The sequence below is a fragment of the Desarmillaria tabescens genome (assembly GCF_030435595.1).
Source record: "Desarmillaria tabescens strain CCBAS 213 chromosome Unknown EV420scaffold_1, whole genome shotgun sequence".
NCBI lineage: Eukaryota > Fungi > Basidiomycota > Agaricomycetes > Agaricales > Physalacriaceae > Desarmillaria > Desarmillaria tabescens.
In genome coordinates, this window is record NW_026848300.1 from 3,520,674 (window position 1) to 3,533,928 (window position 13,255).

General features: G+C 50.6%; 3 protein-coding genes and 1 non-coding gene across 4 annotated transcripts; 2 read left to right on the top strand and 2 right to left on the bottom strand.

Annotated features, from left to right (window-relative positions):
• Positions 1 to 2,990: 2,990 nt before the first annotated feature.
• EV420DRAFT_1634675 (uncharacterized protein) lies at positions 2,991 to 5,394 on the top strand (the record flags this gene model as incomplete). Its single annotated transcript, XM_060476345.1, has 3 exons — positions 2,991 to 3,531; positions 3,581 to 5,178; positions 5,242 to 5,394. 3 exons carry the CDS (start codon positions 2,991 to 2,993, stop codon positions 5,392 to 5,394), a joined length of 2,292 nt encoding a protein of 763 aa, XP_060340028.1.
• A 2,482-nt stretch (positions 5,395 to 7,876) lies between these two features.
• EV420DRAFT_t7 lies at positions 7,877 to 7,983 on the top strand. The gene has a single exon. It is a non-coding gene; the product is annotated as a tRNA-Ser (tRNA).
• Positions 7,984 to 8,589: 606 nt separating this feature from the next.
• Positions 8,590 to 9,654, bottom strand: EV420DRAFT_99598 (uncharacterized protein). Its single transcript, XM_060484284.1, has one exon. It carries the CDS (start codon positions 9,354 to 9,356, stop codon positions 8,739 to 8,741), a length of 618 nt encoding a protein of 205 aa, XP_060340029.1. The 5' UTR covers positions 9,357 to 9,654; the 3' UTR covers positions 8,590 to 8,738.
• Positions 9,655 to 11,595: 1,941 nt separating this feature from the next.
• Positions 11,596 to 12,995, bottom strand: EV420DRAFT_1499203 (uncharacterized protein). Its single transcript, XM_060470989.1, has 5 exons — positions 12,602 to 12,995; positions 12,511 to 12,551; positions 12,366 to 12,457; positions 12,231 to 12,305; positions 11,596 to 12,173 (listed from the first exon to the last, which is right to left on the bottom strand). Exons 1-5 carry the CDS (start codon positions 12,749 to 12,751, stop codon positions 11,665 to 11,667), a joined length of 867 nt encoding a protein of 288 aa, XP_060340030.1. The 5' UTR covers positions 12,752 to 12,995; the 3' UTR covers positions 11,596 to 11,664.
• Between the last annotated feature and the right edge of the window lie 260 nt (positions 12,996 to 13,255).

Here is a 13,255-nt window from a genome sequence, read left to right on the forward strand (position 1 = left end):
GCGACTGCGTCGAAATCTGTAGCCGCAAAACCAAGGTCCTGTCCCTGCAATGACCGCTCAGTCTCGACGCTCATAAGAAGCAAGAGCGGCACGGAGCTGGACTTCTCTTGGAGCTTCTCGACCACATGTCACGAAAAACGCCAAGAGAATGAAGCGGTAACAGATGAGTTGTTGACCCTTGGGTAATGAGCAGATGTACGTGAAGGGGACACGGTCAGAATCAATGGTTTGTGTGATACGATGGTGAAGCGACTCAACTTGGGTGGCATCTCGGATGGATGCAAGGGTGTCAGATAATGTTTTAACAATTGAGAAGGTCTCCATATGGATTATATGAGTTTAAAGATGGTAATACGAGGTTTTGAAGACAAAATACATGGCTGCGCATCGAGACGCGATAGTATCTGAACGAAATGGATCCGGATGCGATCACCACCAAAACCCCAATATGGTAACGACTCGAATGGCCTTTTTGGGCCTCGGCAAATGCCTAACCATGTCGCCTATGAATTAAAAGTCAGCTTTACAGGTCCCCTACATCGACGCTTGCTCATTGTAGGGGTCCGGTCACAGGTCTACAGGTTTGACTGAAATCAAAAACGCAGCTTGGAAGGTTTTTTTCGCTACCGAAATGTCACCCACCACCGGCCGCAGGATTTGTTTCCCAAAGTCCACCAGCCATAGTAAACTTTTTGTTCGGTGCTTTTGTTTGGAGTGCTTTCTTGTTCAATGTTCACGAGTTGGTACCTCTACGTAGCCTAATGTGTTCGCATGCATGCACCAGGTTCGAGTCCTGGAGTATGAAATCATTCTTCACCCGGGTCTGTTTTGCAGTATGGCTGTGCTTCCTCCTTTTTCTTCTCCTCGATACAACGTACTGGGTTTCGCAGCTTGTTATCTGACCATGCACATGCGGCAGTTGGATTTTTGGGATCGGCGCAAGTGGGAGAGATACATAAGTGTTATGGTTGCGCGGCGCACGTAGCCAGTGGCTGTGCTAAAGCTTTCTTGTCAACCGCTACTGTCTCACCTGCCGTGGTTTATGCAACATTTTTCAAACGAGAACAAGGAATGCGGTCGCACGAAGAGGACTAGACTCGGCCGAAGGTCTGATAACGGCTCCTCTGTGGATATTGTATAGAAGAGGTCGGTGTTGGGGAAAGGAGGGTTGATGTGGGCGCATCTGGGGAATGCAGGATGACGCGTGGATTCAATTCCTGGTGCGTCCTTGATAGCTGTTCGCCTACGGCCCGCTTATGTTTGCTTTAGGTCTGACTTCCGCCTTGTTGACGCGCAAGAAGGGCTGCATACGACGCGATGTTGGGATGGCAACGACTGAGTATCGACTTTCAATACATCCAGTAAGACGACGTGTCAAGTATCCGACATTCCTGACGTACTGGTGTGAAATGTCAGACGACGACCTCTCCTCCCCTTCGACATCGGCTCGCCGGACGTTAATACCAAGGAGCCTGCCCGATGTTTTGTTCACATGCACGTACTGTCCTTGCTGTACTGGACACCTCTAAGAGCAATGTAGACGGTTTCGACATGGACGAGGCGCGCTTAGAGAGAGCCATTACGAATACCTCTTGCAAGCACACGCGGATCAGCACATCCCAGGGCCACTTTTGACGGTGACGCACGCCTCCTCCACGACCTACCAACTCGAAGGTTACTGACCTACCCGGCACCGACTACCATTGCCAAACGGACCTCTCTCGTTGTCTATGCTAACTATTGTATCCTGTCGCCCATGTTCAATCCCGAGTCCAGAGTTTACGGATACACAGAAAGCCATCTGCCACTAGGTTGAATGTGCAAGTTCGAATCCTGTTAGTGTAGTTCCGATATGCTCCAATATTTTTCTATAGTGTTTCGACTCTTTAGGCTTTCAATTTAGATTCAGAATGAGAATCTTACATCATGGTCATTGTCGTGGTCTGTGAAGAGAACTACTACCGAGCTACTCTGAGCAAAACGACGCGACGTTGGGTTTTCACTAATGCGGATTCTTATTCTTCCCGTACGCCCGCAAGCCCCGTCGTCTCGATATTAGTTCATATCTGGAGTAACCATTCCATCCACTATGTCATCGATCCATGTGATGGACTTTGGGCAAAGGGGTAAACAATGTCACGGTAATTTTTCTGCGCTGTACTGGTGTTTTGAGCGCTAATGTTCACTGTAGTACGTAGCCTAATGCATGCACCAGGTTCGAGTCCTGGAGGTGAAGTCGTCTTCTCTGACCAACGGGCATTTTGCTGCCGGTCTGTGCTGCACTACGTGTGTTGCAGGATCGGCCATTGGCAATGGCATGCCCATTCCTCATTTAAATTTTGAAAAGACACTGCGCCCAGTGGTCCCGGTCATCAAGATTGAACGTGCAGGTTCGAATCCCGCTAGTGTCGTTCCATGTGCAATACGCCTTTTTTGGTGTATTTATTGAAAATGAACTGCCTTCACGGAAATATCTTACATGACCGAAGGGCAGAAGAAGAGCGCCGCTGAGTATAGACTTGAGATCAGGTGGGAGAGATTTGGGACTTGTCACATCACAAAGGGGAAGGCCTGAGAGCTGATGGAAAGGTCGTGCGAGTTTGCAAGTCTGGGCAGCGCAAAGTCGCGGTGATACATACTTATGTAAATGGTGACAGATCAAGGCGGCGATCAAGAACAAAAGGAAAACTTCCGTTTTGGGGTGCTTCGGTGCATGGATATTTGCGAAAGTATGAAAAGCAGTGTGTATGAAGGTAAATTGCCGGGTAGCCGCGATTTTATCAGAAACTGGAAAAGAAAAGGGCTGGAAAAGGTATGGAAAAGAAGGAAAAATAGGACAAATATGGGGTGAACGATCGGGGATAAAACACGGCTATATCCGGGCATGATTCACTTTTTCTGAAGCATCGGAGATTAGTTTCCCACCTAGTTTATATAGACTACACTCGCGATGAATCCGACGTGCTGTTCGTCCTTGTCCGTCCTCTGCCATGCCCTCGCTCCTCTCCCTGCCCGTAGAGACAATCGACCTCATAGCGTTCTACGTCGCCTGTCCGACTCGAGACGGCCTTCCCAGCTCCCTTTTACCCTTCATTCTCACCTGCCGCGCCATTGGCAACTACCTCCATGAATCCCATGCCGTTTATCGCCAAATATTCATCTACAAGTACAGTTACGGTGCTGTCAGTCGCCGTGCATTCGAACTAACGTCGCGGGACTTGAAGCACCAGCTGTGCTGTTATCGCAAGACGCTTCGGTTCATTCTTGAGCGACGGGGACTGGATGGGGAGCACGAGCTGAGGAGCACGTATGACGTCGATGTTTCCGACGTTCTCTGGATCGTGTATTTTATGTGCCTCGACGACGATGGCTACAATCTGCGGCAGCTAACCGCGGTAGGCGCGTACGAGTGGATCCACGACTTCGTGACCCTGCGCCTATATGACGGAGCAAGCGATAACGGCGGCTGGCCGCTCGACAACTATGTGAATGCATTGGCATTATGGATCTTCTGGAGACTTTCCACAAAATGTACGTCGTCGTCCTGTTGTGATGATCTCATGTTTGAACTTAACCGTAGTGTCGTTGCTTTCCGAAACAGACGAGATGTCCGAACATATCATTCAATTGATTCTACCTTTCGTTACGGTACCTTTTCGGTACGCCTCTGCCTTTGCACCGCCGAACCACTTTGTCCTACCCCTCCACTCCAAAGCCTATAACTTTTCCAGCACATCATCTCGAGTCCCTTCTCGCACACGGGCTCATTTCCTCTCTGTGACTACACCCCACGGCCCTTATCCAGTGTACCTTTCTCCTTCTCGTGTCTGGTCACAGGTTCATTTCTCACGGCGTATCAGTTTAACGTGTCCCCTTGTCACTACCGCTGCTAAACTCCTCTTCTTCTCACGCAGGGAGCTGTATCCATTTGGCATGAACTATAGCCTTCCTAGGAACAGGTCTGAGGCTATAGCCAGAGGCCTAGGCGGACAGATTACCCCGACGCAGGAGGACATCGAAGAGATGAATCTGCACCGTCTCGGTGGCCCCGACGGTAAGTATGGGGGCACGAAGCTTCCGACGGTCGCTCCAGATTCCTCGGACGAGGTGCCAGACATAAGCAAGGCCTACGATTCGGAGTGGTACAGACTTCGGCTCTGCACGGATGCGTGGGCTGATGATCTTGGTGACGATGATGAGACCTGGCGGCGAGCCAAGTTGGACAAACGGATGAGAGTCAAGACTGCGGCCCATGAGGTACGCGAGCTCAGATTTCGTCAAGCCGAGATGTACGTCTTGGGATCCCTCACCGGTTTGTGGGCCGGTCGTATGGCTGTAGGTTATTTCCCCAATTGCCTTAGATCATTCTCATCGAGTTCCCCGCTCCAGATACCTGGCGAACATCAACTATTGCAGCTCTTGATCGCGAACCAAAATATCGCCCAACAACCTCAAAACGACAACCCGGTACCGTTGCCCCAGGGGTTTAGCGAGGATTACCTCGGGCTCATAAGCGCGCCTGTATATATGCGCCTACGAGAGCACGTATCTTATGCGGGCGGAGATATCATTCCTATTAATGCAGAGGGACTTGTACCCTTGTGTTACGAGGACGCCGAGGAGGAAGAGGATAACATGGACGAGGACGACGCGGAGAGCCTTTATGATGTGGAAATGGCTAGTGAGAGCGAGCTGGAGGACGACGATATACCCGTGGACGAGGAGCAAGACCGACCCGAGATCGACGGGCAATATCTCCTTGACGAATTTGATCAAGGCATGCGTAACGCTTATTTCCCCGAAAGTGTCGCTTTCCAAGACACTGCTGACGGGAATGGTATACGGGTGACGGCTCGGGAGCAGGAATACGTGTACGAAAATTGGAATGGAAGCGAGTCGAAGACGAAGACAAAAGGGAGGTTTCATGACCGAGAGACATGCATGGGTTGTGCGATGCGGGAGAAGCAGGCGAGGAAACGGCGGGAAGCGGGTGCTGATGCGGCAGTAAACGATGAGGATGCGCCTCTGGATAATGTTCCTTTTCCGCCGTGCACCGGTGTACAGGATGTGATCATTACGGGAAAGACTGACGATAGGCATGGTCAAGCGTGGAATCATTACACGTATTATGGCCGGGTCAGGCGTTGGGATGGGATGATTGGCATTCTTAGGGTCGCGGTGGGTGCTTTGTTCTTCTCTTTTCCATTCTGTGGGTTCTCATACCGTGTGTTTCTTTCGCAGCGCGACCGCCGTTTGGGGAACTTGTTCTTCTATGGATACATTGTCGATGGGAAGAATTTTGTTGGGAATTGGAGGATAACGCATGAAGACCCCGGTATGCCAGCCTGGGAGGGTCCATTCACGCTCTCGAAGGTGATGGAGAATAACGCTTGATCATGATACTAACTGACTCTGCTTTTTTTGGTGATATCTTGGAAAATGTATGTACTCGCATGTATTTTGGACCGGATTGGAGGTTGTATGGCATGGTAAAACACCCAACCGCTAGAGGTTAGAACAGCAAGTTGTCGCAGTGGCTGTGCTACACCTCTTGCCAACTCCACCATCTTCACCACGCCCTTTCCTTCGTCCCACCTCGAAGCATATGCATACATACTCAGGATGGACCCTGGGATGCACACTGCAAAAAGCGAGCTCCTCCAGGTAACGATGGCTAAGGATTGAAATTCGTCTTCGTCAACGAAAGGAGAATATGCTGTTATCGGTTTCGTACTAGGACGTGTAATGCGGTCGCGTGAAGGAGACTACTACTGTCAAGATTGAGCTGAAGTTTTCATGGAGGAGGTAGGCGCTTGTTCTTCGTATATCGACGTCGACTTGGATGTGCTCGGGTTTGCAGCTTCGTGCATGGTGCATGGAGCTCCTAGGCCTTTTCTGTCTCGCCCAGCTAGTTGGGATTATAACTTTCCCCTCCTCTGTGGGATATCGCCTGATTGACTACTTCCCCGTCCCGACCACTTCACCCTTCCCATGGCCTCTGGCGAATCACTACAAGGAGAAGAGTCATCACGCGACGCTGAAGGAGTGCAACATGTGCACGTAACCTAGTGGATCTGTATGATGTGCATACCAGGTTCGAATCCTGGAGATGAAATACGGTGGCGAAGGTCCTTTTTTACGTGTCACACCATGATCCCGGGGAAAGAGACGTGGTTTCTACCCTTTCTCGGCGTATTGGAATTACGGTCTGCGTAGATCTTCCTTCCAAGTAGTTCGACTCTTACTATGCCCGCCCTCACTTTGTGGCGTTTTCGGATATACAATACTATCCCTCAGCCCATTGCTATTGGTGTGCCCGTTCCTCATTGCCAAGGGACACTACTACAGCCAAGTGGTCAAAATGTGTAGGTTCAAATCCTGCTAGTGTCGTTCCAAGTGACATCCGGTCTTTTGATGTATCGATTCTTTTGAATGCGAAATTTTCGGTCTTCCAAGTTCATCGTCTCATCTACTGTGGAAATGCGGTTGCGCAAAGAAAACTGAGTGGAGCCCCGAAGTTCTGGAAACGGCTGCTGCTTATGCCTCCATGCACATGGATATAAGGGGGATGGAGGGGGAAGTCAGCACTGGGAAGAGAAGGGTGGTGTGAGCGGATGTGGCTCTCGACTTTGGATGCAGGATGACGCGGACGCGCGGATAGTCCTGGTGCGTTACTACTAGTTGTTCGCGTCCAGCCCGCCCAACAACCATTCTTGTTTTATAGACCTGATCTCCACCTCGTTGACGTGCAAGAAGGGTTGGTTCCCGCGCGTCCACTGTCCCGCTGTATCGGCTACCTCAAGTCGGTGGGCTGGCTCGCAAGACGACTACGCATCTCCCTGTGCTTCAACTACTGCCTGCTGGACCCCAAAGCCGTGGCAGACGAACATCGCCGCGCGCAGAAGGTTGACAACCCTTTGCGTCCACACCCCTCGACTCTATGCCACGAATCGACCATCGCATCCCAGGGTTTGGCCTATCCGCTTTGGCCGTGACATGCCCCTCCTTCTCTGCCTCTCCCGTCGTTTACACTACCATCCCTCGTAGCCTAACATGTATCCCATGATCATACAGGTTCGACTCCTGGAGGCGAAATAACGGTCCATTGTTTCAATTTTTTGCTGCTCTTGCACATTCCAACACATCATCCACGCGAAGAGACGCGGAATTTGTTTCCAGAGGAGGGATGCTCTCTCACTTGCGTCCCTTCGTTGGACTAGTGGATATGCACAGCACTGGGATCAACTCCCAAGTCTAGGCGCGCGAGGAGGAAACACACCAGGTTCGACTCCTGGAGGGAATGCAGCTTTTTGCTGTTGTGACGTTCACCCACCGCGAAGAGACGCAGAATTTGTTTCCAGAGGAGGGATACTCTCTCACCTACATGCGTATTGTTCTTGGACTAGTAGATATGTATAGTATGAACTGGGTTCGAATCCCAAAGGTCTAATACCGATTTTTTTGAGTGCCTAGGCTCGCGCTCATACATGACGTTCTCTCCGTTTCGCATTATCCACTTGCTACTTTGCCTAACCCTGCCAGGTCCGGGGGTGGGATGTCTCGACCTGAGCGTTTAGCTAAAGGAGAAGGTGGGGTTTTTTTTTTTGGGGGGGGGAGACTCGACTTCTTTCTTTAACAGATAAGTAGGCGCCCAGCTGGTATATGTCCTGCCAAGTATGCACACCTTGACCGCGGGCTCAGGCCGTTGTGTACAGCAGAATGGGGAGGTGTCAGATTAGTAACTCGGCATGCATGGGTAACCACAACGCGCGGAATGGGCTGGGAGGAATATCTCTCGATGAATTCATAGCGTCAGGGGGGTTTCGTTGATTGTTATACAAAAGAATGTATATATAATAGGCTCCACAATGGTTGTGGCACTATAGCCAAGTGGTTAAGGCGACAGATTAGAATTTGGTTAAAGAATTCCAAGCTTCTATCTGTTACTCTCTGAGTGCGCAGGTTCAAATCCTGCTGGTGTCGATATTCCATCTCTTATAAATTTTTTTTGGAGTACATTGGAATAGTAAATACGGTAGATACTGGCAGGGCTGCGCACGAAACCTAGGTTTCAATACTGTTGGGTTTATTACCGGTAAGTTACCCTGTGGGCAACCCTAGGTTGATGTTGACAACGTTGAACATTTGAATGTTAACATTGAATATTTTGGATTTTCGAAAGTTACATTTTTTTGCCAACCGGGGGCTTGGTGTTACTATCACATGTAAAACGCCGCGCAGCGATTGCACTTTTTTTTTCTTTTCTTTTTCAGAACTGTTTTCGAGTTTTTGGATGTTGCACCAGGACCCAGCACATCACATTGACTTGATATGCATATATACAAAGAGAATCGATGGGACGAGCTCAAAACGATATACCGCTCGATCACTGATGCCGGACTCGCGACACTAAAAAGAAAACAGTGAAGCAGCAATACCATCACCTCAAAGCCGGCCAGTATATCCCACAGCTGATACACTCAACAAAAAGAACGACCAAGCCCCATCCCGAAACGGGAGCACACCATCCCACCGCCTCCCCCATCCTCCTCTCCACCCATCACACCCCACATTTCCCAGCACACCCTCATACTGCGCCCCGCACCTCACCTCACCTCATAGTGGGCTTCACGTTCTGCTGACGAGAAACCCACTCGGAAAAGGAACGCTGGGATGAGCTCAGCATCTGATATCTTGGTAAGCACATCCCGGACCGTCAGCTCAACACCGGAGAAGGGCTAGGGGAAGGTTCCTGATGCGGGAGGCGCCGTGCACCAGCATAGACGGGTACGAGCTTCTCCATCTAGGTTAGATAGGACCGATACCGGGAGAGCAACTTGTGATGGAGTCGAAGGTATTCCTGCTCGTCTGGGGGCCGCTCGTCGATGTCTTTCAGAGAAAGTGGGATGTGTCCCTCGGAGTCGAGTTCGAAGACGCCATTGGTGTAAACAAGAAGTGCTGGTATGGCTGGTATGGAGGCTTGCATGGGGGGAGCGATGCTGGCGCCCTGCCAGTCGAGGAAGCGTTTGATGGATGGTTTCTCGGGGCATGTTCGATGCGCTCATGCGGGGTGCGCGAGGACGGGGGATAGCACCGAGGAGTCTGGGGGAACCACGGCTATGGGTTTCTCGAGGAGCCGATGGATTTCGGGGAGGCCTTTCTTGCTGGAGCGGGCAAAGGACGGTGTGGTGGTGATTTCTTGAGGGAGGCGTTTTTGCGCGAGTCGAGCGGCGGCGGTGATGTCGGGCCCTTGTGTGAAATGAGTTGCGATGGCCACGCACAGGGTCCGCGATCAGCTTGCTATTGCGCGGGAGGCGTTGTCGAATTCGAGGAGGAAAATCTTGTTGTAGGAGCATAGTGGATCCCAGAAAACACTCCTCGCACAAGGGACAAAAAAACAGGTCGGCGATATCCACGAGTACACTTCCAGCTGCTGGATCAGGTCGTTAATGTACTGGTCCTTCCATTTGGACACGAGTAGTTTGCCTCGGATGGGTTGAGAAATTTACTTGATACTACGCAATACCCAGGAACTTTGAGATATTTGGTGCGATTCGGTGACTCGATGATGCTTCCTTCCTCGGTATGTAGAAGAAAGAATGCATTCAAGTAGGAACGACATGGACGCCAGAAAGAGAGTTGTACATCGGCTTGAATCGGCCCGACCCCAACTCTCGATTCGCATCTCATCTTCTCACCGTAAAAGACGGTCCATTACATCTCCGATGTCGAAGAAGCACCCAGTTGCTCTAGACACTACGCCGAACAGCTGCTCGACACGCCAGCCCAGCCCGTTGGTCCAGACGTGACGGCGTCCAATGCTATCCTCCACTTTTACCGCCCTCCCAGGCAGGACGTACCTGACCGTTGGGAGCGACCTGGAACAGAACCCACCGTGAATAATTTGCCTGGCGAGCGGAGGGATCGCGTCCAAAGGTGTTCTCACCTGGATGGGGAAGACGTGGACGTGGCTGCTCCGTGAGGGTCATAACACTCCAACAAGGTCGACGAGGAATGAAAGCAACCAAGATCGTCAATCAGAACAAAACCATATCCTCTATCCGTCCGCCAGACTCCCCACTATCCAGAACCCTCGTCCTTCTCAAGTTCACGCCGGCGCGAAGATGAACGATCGCAGCGCTTCATCAATTACCGCTTAGAAGAGGTGATGTGAACGAGACGTGGAGGATAGGCAGTAGGAGAGGATGAGGACTACTTGGAGGTGTACGAGCCATTGGAAGGTCAAACGTAGGAAATCCCCGATTGCGATATCGTGAACTAGAGGATCGGGGTCAATTTTACTGGTTAGCTCGCATCCTAGGTGAGTACTTTCATTTCAGTTCTCGTATGCTTCAATGAACGAATTACAGACTTTCGTTGATGCTATGATGAACTGGTTTCCAAGGAATCGCACCCGTCCTTACCCGTTCTCAGGGAAAGAGAAACTTCGACATCCCCTTCACGCAGAGAACGCACATTCAACTCAACCTAGACCATGTCATGGACTTATCCCGAACCCCGATGAACGACGACATCCCTACGCGACGAGTCAATATCAATGGTCGTATCGCTACGTTTTGGAGTCTCTCCAGAGCCAACAAGTCGCGTATCGTCGACAACGATCAATACATCTTTCTTCACACCGCGTAGCTTGAATGCCTGTATTCAATCAACGAGGGTGCAGATTTTCGCCGACGCTATGATACATTGCTAGTTAACTCCCTGGACTAGTCCAACTTGAAATCCCAGCCTCAGTCTTTACCCGCTCTCGTCAAGAAATGCTTTGACATCCTCGTCCCGCGCATTCAACTCTAGGCATACCCTGAACCCCCAAGGAGCGAGAACTTTCCTACGCGAGGAGTGGACGGTCGTATCCGTATCGCTATGTTTTGGAGTATCCCTGGAGACAGCACTCAATATATCCTTCTTCACACCGCCCAGCTTGAAGGTCCCGATCAAATCTGAAGGGTCCTGTCTTCATCGTGGCAGGCGTCAAGCAGCATCCCCAAACCACTCATCCCTCAGCAACTCCCTCGCACTTACCCGATCTTTAGGATCGAGCCTCAAACACCTCCGCATGAACCGTACGACCTCCTTCGCCTCATCCATACCGATATCCCCATCACTGTTTCGCACCACCCAGTGTTGAGTCTGATAGAGATAACGCTCGGGTTGCTTTTTCAGTTGGCCTACGGATACGATTTGTAGTCACTTAGTCAGAGACTTATCCTCGCTCGGTCCGATTGCTCCGGCCTCTGCTCTTCACGAAGTTCGCACCGAAGACGCGGTTTCCACTACTCACATCGTTCGCTTGATATTCACGGTATCGTTATCCATGGTATTGCCGTTACCTGCATGCCGCAGGTAACTTTTCTGAATAAACTCCTAGTAAAGAAGCCTCCAAATGAAAAAAAAGGGTCTATGAGATCCCTTATCTGACGACTTAGTAAGATGCGTTTGCGTAGCATCAAGATCTCAATGTCAGAGCTTTACTGGCATTTCACAAAGTTTAACATTTGAGGGTAAAACTAAAGCTTCTGGAGCCCTAGAGCGCAATTTTCTGGCCGTTACAAGTCAGAAACCATACCATCGTCTCGGGCGTTGTTCACAAGATCGAATTTCCTTCTAGCTAGTACAGTATTATACAAATTCAGCAGATCTGGTTCACAAAACCGTTATGCACCAAACGAGGAGGTATAATTTGACGCCAGAATCGATCGTCTCAGGATGGTTATATTCATGCAAGAAAGCATCAACGTGAACAGTACCCTTGGGGTATATCTCGCCATCCCAGAGCGACCGCCAACTCTCAGGTGAGTGGCAGAACACGTTGCGACGGTTCGGGCCAAAGTTGGTGCGGAATCCTTTCTCCTGCAGACCATTGTGTAATCCAAAGATCATGGACCCGGGCTCCGATGACAGCAGCGCCGCCATAATCTTTGCTATTTCGAACTGTCCTTCTTCATCAAAGAGATGGAAGAATGCCGAGGTATGAATGGCGGAAATGTTTCCTCGCAGCTCAGCTAAAGACTGTACCTGGGAAAGTTCCGGGATGGAGGAAGGGGCGTCTTCCTTTGTGAGCCCTTTCAACTGAAAGATGTCTGCAGGGATGAAGCGTGCAGGGAATGTTTCAGCTGTGCTCTTGAAGAGCCTATGTCCGAGTTCCCAAAACTCTGTTCCATATATTTTAAGTTGTGCGAGAGGAATGGGGTACGGTAGGAAATTCATACCAGGATGTAAATCGGAGGCTATGACTTGCTCTACGGGATAGCCATCTACGACCGCCTTTCTGGGGTCATTGCCGACTATGTGAACGTTATACAATCAAGGCGAGGCAAATGTCACATGGCAGAAGATTTACGAACAGCAACATCCGATGTCGGCATAGACTGCCCCCTTGCGATCTTTTCCGAGGTTCAATAGCTGTTGGTAGTACGGCAGCCTCGAAATCTTCAACCTAGGTGTTGAAGGTCAAACAAGATCAACATGGCAGACTCGACGACAGCTTACTTTGCAAAGCCAAACCGGCGGATGCACGAATAAGGGTGCACCTGTAACGCAACATTATGACACTTGCGACTCGGAGGATAAGCCCGTTTACCTTGTACGCTTCCTCCTGGATTGTCAAGATGTGATGCTTGAGGGCATCTTCATCTTCTATTCCAGTTTGAGCTTTAAAGAACGCAGCTTCGTCCTCTTCCAGTGCGTAGAACTTGGAGTCCAACTGGCGAGTGATAACGTCTGAGCTCATTGCGGAAGAGATGGGCAGTGAGAAGAACGATGACTGACGCAGGGGATTTTATACAATCTCAGGATCGGAAAACATAAATAGCAGTGCGAGGGTCGTCGCTGTCCTAAAGCCTGCGAGAGTGCTATAAAGGCTCCAAAAAAGAATCAGTGCTAAAGATAGACGGGTGCTGACATGAGAGAAATGCGTCATTTGATCCGAACTGCCGAATAAAGGGACCATTCCAAATGAAGCATCATCTCAAAGCCATATCCCAAAGCCGATACACTCAACAAAAGGAAAGACCAAGCACCGTGCCCCATCCCACCGCCCCTCCCATCCACCCATCCCACCCCACATATCCCCAACACACCCTCGTACCGCGCCCCACACCTCACCTGGGCCTCGCGCTCTGCCGGGGAGAATCCAATCGGACAAGGATGCCCGTCAGCCCAACACTGGAGAAAGGCTAGAGGGAGGTCGGCCGTAGATTCCTGGTAGGGGAGGCGCCATGCACGGATATGAGCT

Coding starts and splice junctions, on each gene's coding strand:
- EV420DRAFT_99598 (XM_060484284.1), bottom strand. CDS start 9,356: ATGCTCCTACAACAAGATTTTCCTCCTCGAATTCGACAACGCCTCCCG.
- EV420DRAFT_1499203 (XM_060470989.1), bottom strand. CDS start 12,751: ATGAGCTCAGACGTTATCACTCGCCAGTTGGACTCCAAGTTCTACGCA. Junction 12,306..12,365: donor TGCCGACATCGGATGTTGCT/GTTCGTAAATCT, acceptor ACGTTCACATAG/TCGGCAATGACCCCAGAAAG. Junction 12,174..12,230: donor AGCCTCCGATTTACATCCTG/GTATGAATTTCC, acceptor TATATGGAACAG/AGTTTTGGGAACTCGGACAT.